Source organism: Clupea harengus, chromosome 25 (genome assembly GCF_900700415.2).
Source record: "Clupea harengus chromosome 25, Ch_v2.0.2, whole genome shotgun sequence".
NCBI lineage: Eukaryota > Metazoa > Chordata > Actinopteri > Clupeiformes > Clupeidae > Clupea > Clupea harengus.
In genome coordinates, this window is record NC_045176.1 from 12,535,183 (window position 1) to 12,557,562 (window position 22,380).

At 44.1% G+C, this 22,380-nt stretch overlaps 1 protein-coding gene across 10 annotated transcripts in view; it reads left to right on the top strand.

Annotated features, from left to right (window-relative positions):
• The window catches only part of LOC105898595 (adhesion G protein-coupled receptor L2-like), a 74,125-nt gene that overhangs the window by 26,194 nt on the left and 25,551 nt on the right, over nt 1-22,380 (top strand). For 6 of the 10 annotated variants that reach the window (XM_031563379.2, XM_031563384.2, XM_031563382.2 and 3 more), the window contains exons 3-9: nt 1,932-2,145; nt 6,139-6,248; nt 7,687-7,701; nt 9,234-10,034; nt 18,810-19,106; nt 19,248-19,351; nt 19,722-19,907. In XM_031563379.2, coding sequence (XP_031419239.1) covers nt 1,932-2,145; nt 6,139-6,248; nt 7,687-7,701; nt 9,234-10,034; nt 18,810-19,106; nt 19,248-19,351; nt 19,722-19,907 — 1,727 coding nt within the window. The remainder of the gene's footprint in view (nt 1-1,931; nt 2,146-6,138; nt 6,249-7,686; nt 7,702-9,233; nt 10,035-18,809; nt 19,107-19,247; nt 19,352-19,721; nt 19,908-22,380) is intronic. The other 4 variants (XM_031563380.2, XM_031563389.2, XM_031563383.2 and 1 more) reach the window with 1 other exon arrangement.

Consider the following 22,380-nt stretch of genomic DNA (forward strand, 5'->3'; position numbering starts at 1 on the left):
GCCTCTCCCTCTCACCAGTGTGCTCTGAGCCTCACCAGTTTTACAACCGAATGTACAGCCTAATGATATATCTGTCCAGCTGACTACAGTCTGTCTCACAGTGATACTCATTCATTCATGAAACAGAGTACTGAGGAACTGAAAGGAATCCATTTATTTCATGTTTTTTAACTGCCTAAAGAACACTATCCTATCAAATCATCTAATTGTCACAAGCTTATTTAACTTATTTAGAGCACTGTTGGTAAGACTTCAGGAAATGTGCCTGAACTTATATCTCAATCCCATTTCTCTCTCTGTAACAGTGACTTAGATCTCTAGAAGAGATATTTCTCTCGCCTCTAACTAAACAAATGTAACCAGCGAGGACTAAAGAAAAGCGTGTTTTTGTATCTTTGGGTGAATGGTGGGAGCTGAGTGCAAGGCTGAGAGGTGGGAGTGAATCTGACACAAGAGAAATGTCGTAGGAAAAAAAAAGAGAGAAAGGAACAGAAATGCACTCATCTCACACTGGAGACTTCTGGCGGTGGCATATTCCCGTTCCATTCCAACAATGCGCACAGGAATGAGGCGCACAGTCAGATGTTAAGGTGCTTGGTAATTAGCGCCAGGGTGCTAAATGAGTTGGTTAGTGTCAATGCAAGACAGTGGTCTGGAGTGAATGGTGGGGGGGAGGGGGGGGCTGTGTTCTTTTTTTCTCCCCAAGGCAACAGGTTGAAAGGGGGCCAATTGGAGAGCTCGGAGCAGAGAACACAAATGGCAGCTGCCCTCATGGGACGCACTGTTGCTGCTAACAACTGTGGTTATTAGCAGTTCCCTCACAGCAGATAGACTATGGAGCTCGCATCTTCCAGTCTACTTATAGCATAATTTTTGTTCAGTTCAACCATTCTCTCTTTCTGTCTCCTTTTTTCCTGGCATCTTTTTCATCCCCTTTCCTCTGTTTATCTATCTCTCTACCACAGCTTAACGTTACATAGTACAGGGGAAAAGAGCAACATTTTCAAAGTAATTTCTTGAAGGAGAACACAATTGTGTAAAATAGTTAATTTTCCTGTAAACGCTGCTTTTTGGCTGTACTCATGTCTTAAGATTATGGCATATAGATTTTTCCTCCAGTGTGAACTCCAGACAGACCTCCCTTCGATCGTCAGGACTGTAAAATGGGTTAAATAACATTTCATGCTGCTGAGACAAATGTTTTTTTTTCCTGCCTTTCTTTGGTGATAGAGAAGTACTCACAGTAAACCAGAAGCTATCAATGGGAGAGTTTGAATTCACTTTGAGGCTTCAATGACTCCCTGGAACGTCATGAAGTCGGTTGAGATTAATGTGTGTGTTCAATAGTAGCTTCAACATTGAATTATTTTCAGGAATCTTGACACAGCAATATTTTATGAGCACAAAATGGAGAATTATAATGTTCCCTACAAACAAACAACATTTGTGCAGTTTAATGAAAATACATTTTAATGCCAATTTGTAAAATGCATTTTATAAGGCGTATTTCTGAATGAAATGATCTTGGGAGTTACTGAAAGGTTTTTGTGTTATGGTCTAAACAAAAATCAACATTTTCAACGCTTTCCATGTTTAATGCACTTTTCATTCAATCAGTTTAATTAACCAGTAATTCTACTCACTCAGTGTGGTTGCGTCTTTATCTAAATCAAAACAGGTGTGCACTTAAATAGATAATTAATGCAGGATGGCATGCTGGTATTTGCTTCACTTCATTTTTGTAAATCTCCCATTTATATTTAAACAGGCCCCAGCCATCATTTACTTCTATTCTCATGCTTCCTGTTTACACTAAAACGGATCACAAGAAGATAGATATTAAACTTCTGCAGAATTTTAAAGGAAGCTAGAGATGTACCTGTGTCCATATGCCATTGTGGTGACTTAACATTTGTGTGTCTCCTTCACAGCATTCAGCCGTGCTGCCTTGCCCTTTGGCCTGGTCAGGCGGGAGCTTTCCTGCGAGGGCTACCCCATCGATCTCCGCTGCCCGGGGAGCGACGTCATCATGATTGAGACGGCAAACTACGGCCGCACCGATGACAAGATCTGTGATGCTGACCCTTTCCAGATGGAAAATGTCAACTGCTACCTCCCCGATGCCTACAAAATCATATCGCAAAGGTAAAGACTCTCTCATGCCCTGCACTGCCAGACCAGAAATGTGGACTTCATTTCCTGCTGAAGAGATGGATCTAGATAAAAACATTTTCATCCTGCCTTTATAGTTATGGCTTTGCAGAACACAGAAAGGTAGCCACCAGCCAAAAAGGAAGCCTGATTATCTGCGCGTGATGCTGCAGCCTAACGGCACATTCCAAATTAATTTAGTACAGCTCTCACGGCGACTTTACACGGATGGGATTATCGAAGGTTTGAAATACGAGCTCGACCAATTAATCCTGCTAATAGGTTATATTCCCCGTCTCTTTGCCACATTTCTGCACTCCTTGACATATATACATGTAATCCGTCATCCTCGCTGTGTCCACACCATTTAACTGGTGGGGGGGGAGGGTGTGCTGTCTCTATCTTACAGCAGCTCCAGCAGCGGCTCCAGCAGCAGCCCCCGCGCTCTCAGGGCTCCTGTGCGCCTCGCTTAAATTCCCTGTGTGGCGGCGCTGTGGCGTGGTCCCCCAGTCTGAGTAATGCTTTGCCCTCGTACCATTTATATTAGTGACACTTCTGCCTGCGCGGCTCTCCCAGGACACTCCTGTGTTGCTACCACACTGTGTTTGCACGCACGCATGCGCACGCACACACACACACACACACACACACACACACACACACACACACACACACACAAAGAGATAGAGATACACATGCACAGACACACACACTGCACCGAAGACCTAGCCACCTGGCTAGTGTATATTTAAAGCACTTCAGATTAAAATTGCATAAGGCGCAACCAACTCCATTCGTTGGCTAAAATGCACTGCTAACCAGCAGTAGCAGCTGCCTGGTCATGCTCCATCGCGCATGGTCTTTCTGGGTGGTACACAGGCCTGTGGACTTTTCAGAGGCTTTGGGAACTCTCACTGGGTTGTGCCTTTCTGTGTTTCAAGGGAATCATATATATCCATGCTTTGATGCTTGATAGGCGATGCCGTCCTTCCTAAGAGAGGGAGTACAAGATATGAGACAATATATGTTTTTTGGTGTGCTTTGATAGAAAAGAAACACAGAGAAGATAGGTTTAGAATAAGGTCAGACAATGGCCATAAACCTACACACCAAATGTGTTGCATGCATATAAATGTTTAATTGACCATTTTTGTGTGCTATTCCGCTACCATCTGTGAATTCTGGATCTGGGGGATTAAATGTCATCATATTTAGCTTCTTGCCTTGCAATAAGCCCCTATTATGTGTGTGTTCATCATTTGTGCAACATGCTTTTATCTATTTATATCAACTGCAGTGCTGCTTCTACAGCTTCGTTAGCACAGTTCACACATGCAACCAAGGCCTCATCAACTATTATAACAAAGTGTACTCAATCCAATTGCCTCTCAGTTTAAATATTTTATTAGTTAGCTGCTCTCTGTGTAGTTAAGTGTGTGTGGAATGGTAATCCAGAACTGTAGCTGCGGGGCTAACAAGGTTAAAATGTCTCAAGGACAACAGAGTCAAGGTATCACTTATTTTTTTTAAAGTTTTTTTGCCTTTCCCAAAAGTCTTCCATTCTGAGAAAGTTACTCATGCAGTCATTAATCTGTGTCATGAATATTCAACAGTGGCTTCAGAAAAGAGAAATGATAAATTTCAGTGGTCTTATCAGTGGAATAGATTAACATTAAACTCTTCACATCAAAGACTGTCCTTTGGGCAATATCAGTTTTTGATTGACAGCACAGGACACCCGTGCCCATTGTGGGTTTGTAAAAACCTGAATTCCCTAAAAAATGAAGGAACACTTTAATTAGAATCAGCCACATCAAACCACACCATTGCACTAATATGTCAGGGAAATAATGTCACTGTCCTTGCATATGTTTATGTAACTATAAAACTTAAAAAAATTTTAAGCAGTCTGTGCATTTCTTTAACAGTTGGTTTACCCTGTGAAGAGTTGTGCGTCCCAACTGGCCGGCCCTGCTGTTGGGGGGCATCGCCTGAAGAACAAAGAGGCCGGCCTAACGATTGTTTCTTTTTTTAAAACACAGTTAGGTCTCAAATGAGGCCAGACAGGGTCATGCTGAGTTCAACAAAAACAAAACTCCCGGTGGGGGGGGAAAGAGCAGTGGAGCTGACAGCCTCTCCTCAAGGTGCATACCAAGCGTATGCCCAGAGAGATGGCTCTTTTTTACCGTTGGGGCATGTTCATTTATAATGCCCACCCACACCCGCCTGTATAATTCACCCATACCCGCCTGTAATTCATGTTCCATTTTCAGAGGGGGCTGTGTTATCAGAGTCGTGACTGAGGTCAAAGTGAAAGCTCTCAACATTCAACAAAAGGGGGTTTAGCAAGTCCCAAAGGGTGTGAAACCAATGAGCATTGGTGTATGTATGCTGATAACCTGGATTCTCTTTTTTCTTCATGTTTATTGTCAATGCATGGTGTCTTGGTCAATCAGGAATGGTGGTCTTATCATGTGTCTTTGGCATGTCATTGTAGAGGGAGAGGGAGAGAGATGGAGAGAGGAGAAAAAAACTATGGACGTGAATATATATATTATATATATTTATTTATTTATGTTATTTTTTGGGAACAGGAATTTCTCAAGGGCCTTAGCAACCTTTCCTTTGCTATCTTCACCTCCAGAATAGCGTGCAGTTATGGCCCTGGGCAGGGGATAATGACATTTTTCTTAATTAATATTTTCAGTCTGGGGCTTTAGGGTTGCCCACGGCCACAGTTGTCTCATAGTCACCTGTGAGGATGTGGAAGTGTTTCGCCTGTGACGCTTGTCTGGGTAATGATTGTAAATGACGCAAGGACAACGCAATTGTAAATGGCAAGTGCAACAGGATTCCAGAAGTGTTTTAGGATGGACTCAGTCATTTATATGAGCTGATTACTCAATCAACAGTGTTCATATATGTGACTGTTTAATGAAATCATTATACGTATATTACTGTATTATTATAGTGACTATTTGAGTGACAGGCATGAGCAGATGTGAGCAGAAATGAATGAGTACTGTGCTCCTGTTTTCCATCCTCTCCCATCTTCCTTAAAGAAGTACTTTGGTTGCGTCTGTGATAGCTGTTGGTAAGGTTTATTTTGTAAAATAAAGTTCAGTTTTGGCACGGAGAAATCTACAGTCATATTGTGGCTGCATATTGTATTGAGATTATTCATGAATTGGTTCAGCAAGTGCATAAATTAATTTACGGAAGTTTTAATTATTTTGGGAGTGATTGCATGCTGCGTTAATGAGACCAACACACACCAAACACTAGCATTCATTTTTTTCATGAACTGTTAAAGAGTTTATTGACTTTGTTTCTGACCTTCTTAAATATTTAGCACCAGCCTGCGAGTTGTTGAAAGTCCCATTTTTATGGCAAATGTTTGGGACGGATATCTGTTTGCTATTGTGTCACCAATCTCTCTGCATAGAGGATGCCTGATTGAAGCTGAACCAATTTCATTTTTTATTTACACAAAAAGATTCTCCATTGCACACGTATATACAGTGCACACACACATCATGCAGAATAAATAGCCACACACACACACACACACACACACACACACACGTACGCACCCACACACACATTTTCATATAGCTGAAGAACTTCATAGCCAAGGTCACCTCTAAGCTTTACAAAGAAACCTTTCTTACCTTTCTGATAAAAATTGGATGGATTTTATTTTTAGGACACATTTTGGAGATTTACACTACTGAACGAAGCAACAGTTAGGCCTGTGTGTAATTTTGAATTGCATTCAGCCATTTGCTTTCACTCGCTTTAAGAACTATTATTATTTTTCTTTTCTGTTTTTCCTTAAACTTGCTTAAGAGAAATGCTTTAGAATGTAACAGTTTCACCACAAACCTTCAGCAGCCTTCACCCTCACTACTCATACATAAGACGCTGCCTGGAAGGAAATTCACAAGTCCAGGGATATAGCTTCTAAACTCAGTCTATCTTTTGCAGGTGTAACAATCGGACACAATGTATTGTCGTCACCGGGTCAGATGTCTTTCCTGATCCCTGTCCAGGGACCTATAAGTACCTTGAGGTTCAGTACGAGTGTGTCCCTTACAGTAAGTAACCTTAACTGTCTTCAGATTTCAGACCATTTATATAATAGCACCACCTAAAGAAATACGTGACTAGCATGCATGTCTTGGTTTGTGCCATACATATTTTGTATTTCACTATATTCTGTTCTTTGTGCCATGTTTACTGAGAGACTTGTAGCTACTGTCAGAACACCACTGACTACAGTGTTATGTGAAATATATTTGTACTATGCCATGTACATGCAGGTGTCTGTGCCGTTTCTACTGTGAATTTCACGCCTCCTTTGCTGTTTGCCTCACTGCATACACTTTGTTTCAGAATTTTAACCCTGTTCACAACCCCTCGCCTTCACAGCTGTTGAACGCTGGTGATCACATCTGCTCGCTGATATCACCAGAATCAAGTCCTCTGAATCTGCTTTATTTCCGTCGCCTTTCCAGATGTACTCTTTCCCATTTGTGCATTCCTCCTCTCTTGTGTGTGCTCTCATGCACTTTATTTATGTATTTATCTATCTATCTATCTATCTATCTTGCTTTCTCTCTGTCTCTAATTGTCTCCCTCTTTCTCTTGCTATTGCTTCTTTGCTTGCTTGATTCTTGTTTTCTGTCCATTTGGCTATAAACAGTGTTCTTTGTGCAGAAGTATTTATTTATTTAAGACTACATTTTAAACCTAAAGCAAACGACTAAAGGAATTCCACTGTTTTGGTCATAAGAAACTGCACTGTTTTGACATTGATTTTTGCCTGGAACAAAAAACAAAAAAAAAGAAAATCCTCTGTGAAATAATCATGGCATGTTGTCAAACTCTTCACCTGATACAAGCTAAATATTCTTTTTCTCTGTCTTGTACAAAAAAAAAATCGTTCCATGACACTTCAAAAGCAAAGGTTTTTGGATCGATGACTTCTGGATGCTGTTTAAAAATGAATGCAATGGTGGTCACCTGATGGCAAAGCTTCATTGTTTTTTCCCCACCTTTCTGTAAGACAGATCAAACAGGGAAAGCATGCTTCGCTAGGTATGAACCCAGATTCCATTGTAAAGACAAATGAGTCTCGTCCTCAGAGACCACTCTGACACTCTCGAAACACCCAAGTGTCAAGTCTCACATGCAGATTCGCCCCCGTACTCTTTTCCTCCTCCTCTTCCTTGCTTTCTCTCTCTCTCTCCCTGTCTCTCTCTCTCTCTCTCTCTCTCTCTCTCTCTCTCACTGACTGTCAAAACACTGTTGCTGATCTAACCTCTGCCTCTGCATTAATAGGGGGGATGCTGTATCCACACAAAATATGTTGCTCTACTTTCACTTGTGCATTTCCGGAGATAGGTCTAATTGTCATGCTCTTGTCCTCTAACACACTGTTCTGTTTTGTATATCTGTAGATATTTTTCTACCCATGCTAATCTTTCTCTCCCTTTACGCTCTTTCCATTCTCTTTTCCAACGCTTAAAATAGAAGTGGAGCAAAAAGGTAAATGACTGGTCTGGTCCCTAATCCTCAGCTCCTTGTTTTGTGTCATATGATTTTTGTACCTCCCCCCCTGACTCCCACCCCATGGCGATCGAAGCTTTACATCAATCCTACAAACACACATGTACGCCACTCAGACATCGGATTTAGCAAACACATGCAGTGTTAGCCACATGCAGCGACTATTGGGTCAGATGCTGATAAAGTTAAGCACTTTGGTATTTGAATGAACTACTTAGTTCTACTAATAGTTGAATACTATGTGCTTGGCTGGCTGCTGTACTGATCATAATTATTACTTTTCTATCAGAGCATTATATTATATTACTATATTCAGACATAGTTAATCTATATATGTAGTTTCTAGCCGGCAATATCCTCTGCAACATTCTTGTAAAGGTAGGTGTATGTGGTTAGGTTGACATTTCATGTTTTTGAGAGTATCTGATCCAGTAGTCATATGCCAAAGCAATATACAGCTGTAAAATATGAAGATCCTCTTTAATAACACACACAAAAAAAAAAACATAAGCAAATGCATTCTGTCAGAAAATGTCAGCGGTATTATATGCATTGAGAATGAAATTAATTCAGGGAGTGTATGACTGTTTCATATACACATACACAGTGCCCTCCAATTGTGAACTGCCCCTTCCATAGCACGTGGTGATTACAGTGGTAGTGATGGGAGAGCGAGGTTGAAAAAGAATGAACTCCCTTTTTTGTGTGCCGCCATGATTTTTCCAAGTGTCCGCCCTCCACAACAGAAGTATGATGGCCTTTGATATAGGGACCTGTAATCTCGTGCCAAGGCCTCCCTCACCCATCTGTAGTTAATCTTGCTTCGGTGACTTCCTTGGGGTCGTTTCTTTACTGCTTCCGCCCCTATCAGTATGAAATAGCACTCTCATTCTGTTTCCGATGTCTCTCCCTCCAGCTCACCACCACCACCCACCCACCCCCCCACCCCCCCAAACCCAAATACCCATCCAGTTTGTGTTGTTTGTTCTTTCCTCAGACATAATTCATGTATGTGTGTTTATTTTTTTGAAGGTATGGCTTTTTGCACAGCCGGTAGACACCTATCCCCTCTTGTTTTCCGATGCCAGGTACACATGTTTAAAAAAAAAAAAAGAAAAAAAAAGAACACCTATTTATTTAGGGCGCAAGTCTGAACCCTGTCGATGGCCATGTGTCTTTCTGGGCATCTACTTTCAATTACAGGGTTCTATTATCGTTTTCCGTCTTTGTTGTCTGTTCTTTTCAGTTAAACATGTATGAGAGCAGTCTCAGGAAGCAGGCCCAATTCCAAACATCACTTATTTTCACTGCCTTCTCTTAACCTTTTGTATTCCCTCTCTACTATGCACCTAATTCCAGTCACAACACCTCCAAAAGAGATTGTGGTCTATGAGCCACTGCAAATACATGTTTGACCTAACGCAAAACTGTATGAGCTAGAGCGTATGATCTGAATGTGTGGGATGATGTACGTGTCTGACTTTCTGTCTCGCTCCTCTGCCTGTTCTCAGTTTTCATTTGTCCTGGGACTCTGAAAGCTGTTGGGGAGCCCTCGTTTGTCTTTGAGGCGGAGCAGCAAGCGGGCGCTTGGTGTAAAGACCCACTCCAGGCTGGAGACAAGATCTTCTTCATGCCCTGGACGCCATACCGCACGGACACCCTGATAGAGTACGCCTCGCCGGACGACTTTCGGAATGGCCGACAGACCACCACATACAAGCTGCCCCACCGTGTGGACGGCACAGGCTTTGTGGCGTACGACGGTGCCATCTTCTTCAACAAGGAGCGCACCCGCAACATTGTCAAGTTTGACCTGCGCACGCGCATCAAGAGTGGCGAGGCCATCGTGGCCAACGCCAACTACCACGACACCTCGCCCTACCGCTGGGGCGGCAAGACGGACATCGACCTGGCTGTGGACGAGCACGGCCTGTGGGTGATCTACGCCACCGAGCAGAACAACGGCCGCATCGTGCTGAGCCAGCTCAACCCCTACACGCTCCGCTTCGAGGCCACCTGGGACACTGCCTATGACAAGCGCTCGGCCTCCAACGCCTTCATGGTGTGCGGCGTGCTGCACGTGGTGCGCTCCACCTACGAGGAGAATGAGAGCGAGGCCAGCAAAAGCCAAATCGACTACATCTACAACACCATGCTGGGCCAGGGCGAGTACACAGACATACTCTTTCCCAACCAGTACCAGTACATCGCCGCCGTGGATTACAACCCCAGGGACAACCAGCTTTACGTGTGGAATAATTTTTACATCCTACGATACGATCTGGAGTTCGGGCCCCCCGATCCTGATGAAGGTAAGGCTCATAACTATCTCTTTGTTTGGATTTGCAGTATGTGTTGATTTTCGAGTACACGTTGAATGCGGTTGGAGTGCCGGATGATACAGTTGACTGACTTTTAATTTAGAATTGCGATACAAGTGTGATATCGTGGAGAGGCTTTTTGCATTAGTTCCCATGGGGATGTTCTGCCTTGTATACAGAATTACTGATTCGCTCGGCGGAATGATACAGGGGGATGATTTACATTGCAGTAATGTATGGCTTGCAGAGGGCTGCCATATGGGCTGATTACCATAAAGCTGAACTGTGTGCTCAGCTCCTCACTTATCAAGAGGCACCGACCCCATCGGCTGTCTAATCATGGGGCCCAGGCCCATCCATTGTCAACTCTGCCCTTGTTAACCTTCCCACACACTTCTATTGGAAATGGGAATGTGAAATATGCCATTGCCATCAAGTTCAAATCTATACCGTCAAAAGAGGAGACAGGTTGAAGAGGCCCATGCCTCGTAGCTTTTATGGATTTTGGAACCTGTTGCTATGGCTACCCTATCAGGCGTTCGGAGGGGGACTCAATTTGCACTAGATCGGGGCTCTTCATACACCATTCTTCCGCTTGCGAAAGCCAAGCGCAGAGCCCCACGCCTAGCCGCTACCGTGAATCACGGACATGTGACAAGGTTAGAGGAATGACTGTGCTGGTGAAGATGAGATCAATTACTGAGGGTCATTTGTAAGATGGGATAGATTTGTGACGGGAGCGGGGTTTCGGGGGTTGGGGTGTTAGTGGTTGGCGGGGGGGGGGGGGGGGGTTGATGAGAGTGAGGCCAGATGTGTCAGCAGACAGCAGCCCTCTGTCACAAGGATAATAAGCATAATCACACTGACGCCTCCTTCCTCTCAGTGCAGGAGCCTTGGCAACGCGCAGGGGAAGGCGTGCTCGGCCTCTGTGGCCTGTGACCCGCCCCCGCGCCCCCCAATCACAATGACTGTTTGTTGTCATGTGGCCCCTTTGTGAGGCCTCAGCTGAAAGGTCTGTGGGCCTGGGAGCAGAACCTTCAAGTCCGCAATTAAGTCCAGACAGACTCCAGAATTTTAATGGTGCTGCCAAGCGTGAGGGTTGGGGGGTGTGGGGGGGAGGGGGGGGGGGCAGCAAACCGCACACTGTAGCACTGATGCTCCAATATATGTAAATGTGATTAACAACAGAATTATCTTAATTACCATCCGCGGCTGATCACGGGAGCGCACAATCGTGCTGCATTCGGAATGAGGAGCTTAAATATTCCCTCTGCCAACACCTTAGACATTCTTTTAGGTCCTCCCCCCTTTCCCCCGCATAACACCCCCCGCCCCCACCCCTCCCACCCACACACACACACACACACACGCTTCACCATCAACCCCCCCCCCACACACACACACTTCACCATCACCCAGTCCCGCTTTCCCCATTTTTCCACCTCGTCTCATGATTTGAATTGCTCATCATATTGCGCACAACAAATCACATTGTTGGTTGAGCTGGCGCATCTTGTGATGACAACTGTCTTTGCATCTGTCAGTCCCAGCGCCGTGTGATTTAGTGGAGCCCCTCTACACTCTCGTTTGTGGTTGCTGTTGAGATATCATTGAGCATTGGGGGTCATCCTGCAGAGGACTGAAAATAAACACATGTGGGTAATAAACAGGGATGCATGTGTGCCTTTACAACCATTTAAGTGTGGCTTGTCTGAGGCCAAATGAATTGTTTTCTGTTGATTAGGTTTCGATGCACTGTACCTGCAACTGTTCCTCTATAAAACTATTATGTTTTATTGCAGCTCACGTTGTACACTGCCATAAAGAAACCTACTCGACGAGAGAACCTAATGGTGCTGAAATAACGTCTCTCTCACTGCAAGTGAGAAGCTCTTGAGGCATAGAGGAAATTAATTGTGTCCATTAAGATTCACTCGGGCCACAGTAAATTCCCGTGCCATGTCTGTTCACAAGAGTCTGCAAAAATACAAACAGCTCAAGTGTCTGCCTGAACGTTTACTTCCCTATTATGTGACATTACAAACAGTTGCGTGCTGAAGCTGGATTGCTAGTTGTAGATTGCGTCAGTCTTTTCTAGTATTTAAAATCAAGAGACTGCCAGGAGTGCTGTTACACCTCGTACCATGGAAACAAGCCCTTCAAATACAACCTTTCCTATAGCGGTTTAAATAATTGCTTCCTTGCAAAGGTTTTGCATGTAATAGTCACATATAAAGGGGATCATCTATTCAAAATGGAGTTACCTAGACCCTTTAGTACAGAGGGAAAAAAAACATTGCTTCTATTTTCATTTGCTGGCGGTCAATGTGGAACAATAATTTACCTGACAATTCATCATTTTATGTTAAAGTTTCACTTTACGAATGTCTACTGCATGCTCTACATTGTGAAAGCCATCTCTATTGAGTTGCAGAAGTATTCAAAGCAATGAAAGGAGCAAACAATCAAAATGTTCATCCTCTAATACAACCTCACTTCAGAGGTAGCATGCCAATAAAATGCGTACCTAAGTACCGTTGATTTAAAACCTTACAGGGACACTTGAAAGGCATTGTCTGTGATGCACAAAGACAGGGCCTCGTCCGAGCCTAGCGGATAAAAAGGAGCGTAATCAGAAGCGCCAATAATTGCCAGGAAGATTTCAAAGTGACAAGGTGAGAAGGGAGAAAAATTCATTTGTCCTAGAGGTAGCATTGATCTGAGAGGTAAAGAAGAGCTGTAAGACCGTAAAATGAATGGCTTTTCTGTAAGGTATAGAGCACTATAGAGCGCCAGACATGGGATTCTGACAGTGCTGTAGCCCAAGTCATGCCGCATCTTTAATTTGTTTGTTTAATCACTGAATAAATGCATGAAGTCATGTACAAATTTGAAATGGGAAGCGATTTGAGAGAGTAAAAAAAAAATGAGCAGTTAGTTCATGTTGCTCCATGCCTTTTCTGCATTTGGAGCCATTAACAAGTCTCCTCCGTGAGTCACGCTGGATAAAAGGTCATTGTCCCAGCGGAAAACCTGGAGGAGTGCTGCTGCTGTACTGAATGCTGCCAGGCCCGCCGAATGCACCGAGCAGTCAAGTGGAAATGAAGGATTTTGAGGGAGCGGCGATGCCACAACGGGAATGAATGAGGGCTGAGCATGTGTACGGTGTTTATGCCTGTGTCTCTCTCTCTCTTTCTCTTCCCATCTCTCCCCAACTCACCCGCTGACTTGTTTTATTTATTTTTTATTTTCCCTTTCTCTCCCCTCTCCTCTCCTCTCCTCTCCTCTCCTTCAGGCTTATGTCAGTGCTGTTGCTAATAAGTGAGTCTTTTGGCTGAATGCAGTCTTCTGTCTCTGCACTCGTAAATCAGGGATTCTAAATGCAGGCCCTGGCTGGCACCAATCCGTCAGGTTTTATCTGCCTCTGGCTCTTCTAAGAACACACGTCAGGGACATTCCAGTCAATCTGTTAATGGCTCCCGTTCAGTAATGAGGGTGCGTTTGACACCTGCATGTTGGCAGAGAATGGGTGGGGGGTGGGGAGGGCGGCAGCCGCAGTGTAATAGCCGTGTGTTTAGCGGGGGGGCCCAGGCCCCCAAAACTTGAGACAGTCTGCAGAACAGGTGGTTCTCATCACTGCTTTTGCCTGCCGTTAGCTGTGACTGGTAGCTGGCACTGTGTGTTGCTGCTGCATTAGTGTGGCCTGCTGCTGGCCTGTTTTGCTGCTAAGTAAAGAAAAACATTGTCAGCTTTGTGATGTAGTAGTGTAGAGATGATTATGCAGCCGCTTACTGGGCCATGGTGTCCATGATCTCGTGGCACAATTTGAGCTACCTGAAGATACATCTCGAGACTGAGGATCATGTTGCTGTAGAACAGTGGTTCCCAAGGGAACACCCCTCCCCGACACCACCACCACCACAGGGCAAATATTGACACGTTTCACCTGTAATTTCAATTTTAATTAAAAAAAGAGATGCCCATCAGCTGTTGAATAGCGTTTTTTTTTTTACATTTGAACAGCTAAACATTTTTTTAGTTTAATTTCATCAATCAGTTACACTTATCAGTTAAACATGTTTTATGTTTATTCGATCAAATATCTTATTTAAAACATTTAAACATTTTTTAATTCTAACTGGGTGACCATACATACAATGCTTGTGTAACGTATATATTTTGTATATATGTTGTATTAATAATTAGACTAGCTATCCTTTATAACAGTAGGCCCTGACCATATTATAGTACAGGCTATAAACCCATCTCTAAATAGGTTAGTCAAAGGCTACTATGCTGTAAGAGCACTGCTATCCTTGGCTTTTTTTGGGCAATCATGGTAATGTTGACTGGTGGTGACACTGAGGACAAGATGAACAGTAACATCCACTTCAATCAGTCTCTGATTAGTGCACGTGAACCTAATGGAGTGGCCTTTTTGGTCAGTCAACACTGGAGCTAAATCATCAGGTGAATAGATTAAGTGGCTATCAGGGACTTTATGAAATCCCAGCACCATGATAGTATTTGATCTGTCATAGAAATACAGAACAGTGATAGATCATGAATAACTGGAAATGCATTTAAAACATTTTTGTATCAAATCACTAATGTATTATTTCAAAGTAAATATTTTGTATTTGACATTTAATATCAGTTAGATGTTGAGAAACAGCAGCATACTTCTGACATGAATGTAGTGGTACATTTATTCGTAATGACTGATTGGGTTGCAGGATTTTAAAGAAAACTTTTCCAAGTGTTGCTTGGCTCTTTGATGGTCTGTTCTTCAGTCCAACAGATGGGTTCACCGTTTTTTTTTTTTTTATCTTGTGAATATTTGCAGTTTTTTTCACACTTGTTGAAGTAGAGGTGAGAAATGAAAAAGGCCACATGGGTACATTTTCGTTTTTGACATTTAAAGTTCATTTTAAATCGAGGTACCTCCGCTTTGTACCCCAGTGTTAGTGTTTTATTAGCCAGTGTTTTGTGAATTCAACGCAAAATTAGCAATTTACTTCACTCTTTAATTACAAAGCTGCATACTTTCTTATTTACTGTATAAAATACGCATAACATTGTAGAAAATCAGCTTTGATGTTACATTACAACATATTTCCACTTTTTCTGGCCTCCTCCTATAAGGTTATGCACAGTCTGTCTCAACCACTACTACTTCATGTCCCCGTCGTTTGGTGTCAGATGTGTGATGGATTGACAGGAAAAATAAGGCCAGGAATGGTCACCAGATTTTGAACAATCATGTTTCCTGATCAGTTTTCTTTAAACTTTAGTAGAGGATTACTCATGATTACTCCTCTGAAAATGAACAAGAACTTGTGAGTTCAAAGCTTCAAACCAAGGCATGACATTTTATTTTAACCTAATTTTATGAACATTCTAGTATGGATGAAATGACCATTAAATAAAGTATGGTAAGTTTGTGACACATCTAAAAAGTGTTCTTAGGACACACAAAATCAAAATGAAAACGCTAATACACAAAATATTAAAAAAGAAAACTATTTATATAGCTAACCTAAGTGACGTCCGTGATTGTTCTCTTTCATTATTTATTTTTATAGTATATGTAGAGTTTAAGTGGGGTTTAAAGATAAACAAAAATCTCAAAATTTCTCACAAATGTTTAGAAACCACCACCAACACTGTGACGGCCTTTGATCCCAAAAATCACACAAAAATATTATGAAATCCTGGTGAGACTGATTAGCCATACAACTACATGTATCTGCCACAATGACTACAATTCTGTCCTCAGTAGCAACTGTGCGCATAGAAAGTTCTTTCAACACTTTGGAAAGCTCTAGAATGTGACTTTTTTTCCATTGTGATGTGTGGTATAAGGCTGGGAAAAAACAAAATCCACTTCCACTGAGAGATTCAGGCTTCGGATGGGGGACTGAGCCATTATTTGGTCGATCCAGACTGAACACACACACACGCAGACACTGATCCCCTCATTATTATGTTGTCTCACAGACAGTCTGCCTCTACACAAATTTAATAACCAGTGTTTGTGCGCGTCTTAAAAAGGCCTTCATTGGGGAATTAGAGCTGGAGATGAACTGGACCTAAAGCCGTGGGTGAGTAGGGGCTGAATTAACTTAGCATTTGGATTTTTATAGCCAGCTATTTGTGAACCCTAGAAAATATCCATGCCATAATAGCAAGGAGATGTAGCATAACTCTGATTTGTTTGTCCAAGAGCAGCACTGCCACCCCTTGAACTGAGCACCACGGCCTGTATGTACGGTCAATTTGGTCACGTCGCCATCTTGAACCATGCAAAGCAACATGAACAAACAAGGGCTCCTCAGCCTCTGTCCATGTTATTTGAAACGGCTGATCCTTTCGGCAAATGGCTGGCTGCTAATGGACTATATGTCCTTGCTTTCTTATTTTTTCGGCGCAGAAAGTGACTTTGTAGACTGTGGTGAAATGACAGCTAATTGAAGCTCCCCTCTCCTCAGGAGGCTGAGTGCAGGGAGGGATGGCGGGTCCGAGATTCCTCTGCCAGCCGGTGAAATTGCTCGGCATAATCAAAAGAAAATTGTAGAGCCGAGGGTCTGAAGATGTCAGAAGAAATGTGAGGCGGGATAGGTCACTGACAAGCAGTTTACCTCAGAATTTATTTAGAAAGATTTCTCTCTCTCTCTTTTTCTCTCCCTCTCTCTCTCTCTCTCTCTCACACTCCCTCTCTTGCTCACTCTTTGATATTTATTTATTTATATCCAGGCTGTAAAGCATGCCACAGATGTCTGCTGTAGGACGTTTAAGTGGATGGGGGTTAAAAAAAAAAGTAGAACCACAGTGAAGAGAGAGCAAAAAAAAAAAAAAAAACCACAAGAGGTCAGAGCTGGTTTTCAGTGGCGGTCTCCAGTCTCATTTGGATAGGCTGACAGGTTCAGGTAGGTGAATGGCAGACCATTCAGTGATATTGCTTCTGAGCCTTCATCTCAATCACATCCAGCAGCGAGCGAGGGGAAGGAGGGGTTGCATGTATAGCCGTGGTCAGTCAGCCTGATGGATACCGTGACAGCCCTTTTATGTGGTTTCCAATCTAGAGCGGTCAGAGGTATTGGAGTGTCTTAAGAACTAAAAATGCCCCATGGAGCAAGAGAGCACTGAATGTTCTTTGCCGCATTGGCGCTCATTGTGTGCTCCACTGAAAGTCGATAAATGACGGAGCGAGTGAGTGTGTGCGTGAGTGAGTGAGTGAATGAATGAATGAGTGCTGGGAAAGGTAGAAAGGATAAAGGAGTGATTAAATGAATGGATTAGTCAACCAAGGTAATTCAAAAGCAAACACACTAATGAGAAAAGAATCCCTGTCTGTCTCTGTGGTGGTTCACCAAGCAGGTGACGTGGAGCCAATGTCCCTGTTGGACAGCGCCGGGACCTGTCTTTTTTGACTTCTGCCTTCTGCTGCTAGATTGACTCCAGATCCCGGTGTTATTGTTTACCCTCCCAGAGTTCCTCGCCGAGTCTTTAGGCAGAACTCGAGGCTGTAATGAACTGCATACTTCTCCAGAATGAAGAAACAAAACAAAGATGTTCCAGATTGCAGCATTGGACAGAGGCCCAGAGTGTGTGTATATGTGTGTGTGTGTGTGTGTGTGTGTGTGTGTGTGTGTGTGTGTGTGTGTGTGTGCGCAGGCTTTGTCACTATTCACTCAAAGGGAAATGGAGACGCGTGTTTCATGATGGCCTGTCCGACTCTCAATATTGCTCTTTGCCAGAAGCGCCCACTGCCTCTCAGGGCCGCGCTGCAGGGCTTTAGCAATATTGGCCCGCACTGGAGCAGAATGCCGGCCTTATCTGGCTCAGCCGCGGAGTGGCCATTGCTGTAATCAGTCAGACCAGAAACAGGCACTTTAAATTCTGAATTTCAAACCGGATTTCCATGCCTGGCATGTGTTTATGCGTACACACACACGTGTAAACACACACACTCACCCGCACAGAAGCACGCATGTGTGCCACCCATGCAGGCAAAGCCTTGTGCAGATTCACATGTGCAATGACCTGCACTCGGAAGCAGACTCGCAGGCGCTTACTCCCTCATTCAAACATTAAAGTGCGTGTCGAAAAAAAATCTCCTTCAGAGGCGTGCGCCGGCTACAGCACAAGCGCATTATCTCACCTGTGATGTATGGCTTAGGCCAGGGGCGTTGCGTTTTGAGTTGCCTCGCGCCCGCTTTATCAAAGAGAGAGATGAAACGAGGGGGAGGATATAAAGTGCAGGCAGGCTTTTGTCTTACAGTGTTGACATTTAATCATGCTGGGTGTTGAGATTCTCTCCAGAAGAAAACATGTCCAAATTATAGAGAGCTCCACCACTGGTCCCCTGCCTGGGAGCGGGGCATCAGTGAACAGCGGCGGGGTTAGGAAGGAGGTGGTTGGCAATGGGTGGGGGGCATTTCCGGGGTTCTTTACATTTGTGCTGCGCTGTGGTGAAAAGTTTCTTGTCTAGTCTTTTGTTTTTCTGAACGTACCAAACCTATTGTGAATGAATGAATGGAGAGATAGTATATCTTTTGCCAGATAAAAGAGGAAAATAAGCAATAAAGTGAGTTTTTTCCCAAGAGACTTTTCAGGCAAAGACAGTTGACTGCTGGGTTTAAAGAGAATTCTGTTTAATATTTAATGCTGTGCATTGTGACAGTGAGGAAAGATTCAGCCTATTTGTGGTCCCTGATCCCGAGAAGAATCCACATTCATTGTGACTTTCTTGTCGTCTCTCAGCCCCAACTGTCACTGATGATGTCACGCCAGCTGCGCCTCTCAAAACAACCACATATCCCGCCATCTCCACCACAATGCTGCGGAGCCCAGTCAACACCACCATCATGGCCGACCCCAGGGAGGACAAAGGCGGGGTGGATCTGCCAGCGGACCCCATTGGCAGCTCCGGTCCCACCACTGTAGAGCCCCCGCCGTCGTCGAGGCGCTTCTGCGAGGGAACAGTGAGGAGAGGAATAGTGTGGCCACAGACACACAGAGGCATGAATGTGGAGAGACCTTGCCCTAAGGGCACTAAAGGTATGCGTGTGTCCTATGTAAGAATGGTAGGATGGTGGTCTCCTAAAGCTGGGCCATGCCTGCTCCTGTGGTGGGTCATGCCTTGACCTGACTCTTGGCTATTTCATGCATCTGTGTTCTTTCCTCTCTGTCATCACGCAGGCATCGCCTCCTACCTCTGCTCCGCCACCACGGGGGCCTGGATCCCCAAGGGCCCGGATCTCAGCAATTGCACCTCCCACTGGGTCACACAGGTAGCTCAGAAGGTGAGCACCAAAATGGCTTCCCCTGTGTACAAACATAGGCACTGTGCATCTATTTCTGTCTCCCCCTACCTCATGAATTTTAATCCATTCTCATTGTCTCCTGTCTTTTGGAACAACAGATGCGCCTATTTTCGATGTGTTTTTTGTTTTGTCTTGGCTCATCCCGAATGAAAATCGTAGCCTGTGAGCTGTGCTCACTCTAGTTACGGCAATGATACTTACTGTAAAATCCTGCTTTTCTGTGCCACATTTTTCCAGGGCCAGTTTTTCCGCCTGATTCTTGTGGTGCATAGTGCAGCCCAAAAGCATCTGTCAAGGAGCTTTCCTCCATGCAGCTAACTCCGTTTCTTTCACGTCTGCACTCTTCCAGATCCGCAGCGGCGAGAACGCAGCCAACCTGGCCAACGAACTGGCGCACCACACCCAGTGGCCTGTGTTTCCCGGCGACGTCAGCTCCTCGGTGCGCCTCATGGAGCAGCTGGTGGACATCCTGGACGCACAGCTGCAGGAGCTGAGGCCCAGCGAGAAGGACTCGGCCGGGCGCAGCTTCAACAAGGTAACGCTACCCTTGCCTCCGCTCCCCACAGACGCCCCACTATAAACCAGACACGTTCACTGACCTCCATTGTATGAATGTTTTAATCTTTTTTCCCTCTAAAATGACACTGTATTCAGACAGGGTCTCCCGCTATTATCTATCATCTATTATCTGGAGAGGCTCTCAGTGATAATGGAACAGCTGTTTGTGGGAAAATCTCACTGTCACAGTGACACACGGGGCTATTAATAATTTTGCTTTAATCGTCCGGCTCTCTAGGTACTCTTCTGGCACCCTTTCATGTCAAGTTATGCCCTTTGCAAATAAAAATTATTGCAATGAATGTAGTTATTTAAAGGTATTCTTACCATGCTGTTAGGTTAATTATTGCACAGCTTGTCATTTCTCTTCCTGCATTGGTGCAGCATCCTCGGGCTCTGTAAGCCAGTGCTTGGCCAATTGATACTAATGATCTCACACCTTGAAGGAAGCAGAATAAATTGCTTTCTCTTGTCAATTAGAACAGATGAAGTCTCCTGTAGGGCTTTTTTCTGCTAGTATCCCTTCTATCAATCCTAACCTTAAGTGAATTTTCCTGCCAGGGAAACCTTATTGGATCTAATTGACAGGCCAAAATTAATTCAAATAATACCATGATAAGTTGGATCAGGTTTTTAAGCTGATAGTTGGAAAGAATGTCAGGGAGGGTGGATAGCTGACATCAGATGAGGGATTTCCGTGGTAATTTTCTCCCAAAGCCCACACCAAAATCCTGGTATCCTACAACTCCCTAAAATGCCCCTTGTTTCTCAGGAATTTTGCAGTCTTATCCCCTCTCTGCCCCCAGGGAATTCTTCAGTCTTAGCCCCCCTACCAAGCCCCCCTGCTGCCTCCTAGTCCACTGAACCCCTCACCTCTCCAAACCCACCCCCCAATCCTACCGCATCCTTGTGTCTCTGGAATTCCACAGTCCCTCTGCCTGCGGTATCTGACATTCCTGCCTCTTATTCCCACCTGCCCTGCACTGTCTCAGGATTAGCACCCGCCCAGCCCCGAGGCCCTCCGAGAATCTGTTCTGCCTCAGTGCCGCGGTAATTATAGGGCTAGCCATGTCACCTCACCTGGTGGTACAGATGTAAAACCTGATGCTAATGGATAGAAAACTGCTTTAAAAAGCCTGGGGCCCATTGGGAGAGTACTTGTCCTGTTCTGCGTTGCATATGTATAGCTGACTCGCACTTCAGTGTCAGCAGCGCACAGCGGCCAGCTTGGTCTCTACAGATTGCTGCTTGTCTCACACAGCTTTATATAGCCTCCTTCACATATGAAATAAATCCATAAAAACAATCGATAAATGCCCTCAGAGAATTGTAAAAGCAATCCCTAATCGATAACAAATTGCCATTCCCACTTTGCCGTCAAGCAGAGCAAAATTCCATGAGTCTTCATTCCCACACGAAACTGCATGTAACGGAATAGTGAGCGCAAACTGCTGCGAGATGTGAGGCAGTCAGCAAAAATGTCCAGTGGCTTTAAATACAGCATTCGTGGCACAGTTATAGTTAAGATCTTATGGCAGTAAACATAGCTATCTAGCTATCTATACCTCAGTCATTTTCACCAACCCTTAACATTTTTATGGATGTTACTAGTGCGTAACATAAGTCTTTCATTTTTCACCTTATGAACCTTCTAGGCTAGCATGAACTTCTTCTGTTTAGCTGCTGATATTTTTAAATAGACTGCCAAGAATTTCGAAATTCCAGCAAGTTCTCGAAGACGGGAATGTGGCAGTTCGCATGCCCACTTATGCTGTGGCGTAAGATTGCCGTTATTATTACAAGGTTGCAAAGGCGTAGAGTGGCAGACCGACTTTAACTAATTAACTATATGTTGTTAATGTGTATGGGCTATATGTGTATGAAAGCTACACCCCATACAGCATGCATATGCTGTGAAAAAGTCCTGTCCCAGAGGTGCAAGGAGGATATTGACGTCCCCTTGCATCATGCCGGGCCTGTCCTTGGCTGAACCTTTTAGTCAGCGATCAGTACTATCCTACTTGCAAATCTGTACACAAGTCCCCAAGTCTGGCTTCAGTGGAGGGCAGATGGAAGAATTTGTTTTGATGACGCAGCGAGCCAGAGCCAGGCTAGAAAACACTTTGTTTCCAGAGAGCACAATAATAATCCTGACCATCAAATATAAATGACCCTTTCCAAACACTGTCTAATGAGTTCATGGATATTTTTATAAGGGCTTGGCTTTAATGCACGGTACAGTACTCCCATCTCCATATAGTCCTCCTCTCTGCTATTCAGCATTCTTGCTGTTTTTGTTATGTAAGCTGGTTACATATTCAAAGGCACTTTTAATAGAAATGGGGGCAATGAGCTATCACTGTGATGACGACCATTTTACATGTACATCCATTCTAATGTAAACTTGATTAAATCCTGAGGTTGCTGAAGTGGTTCCTTCTGTGCAGTGG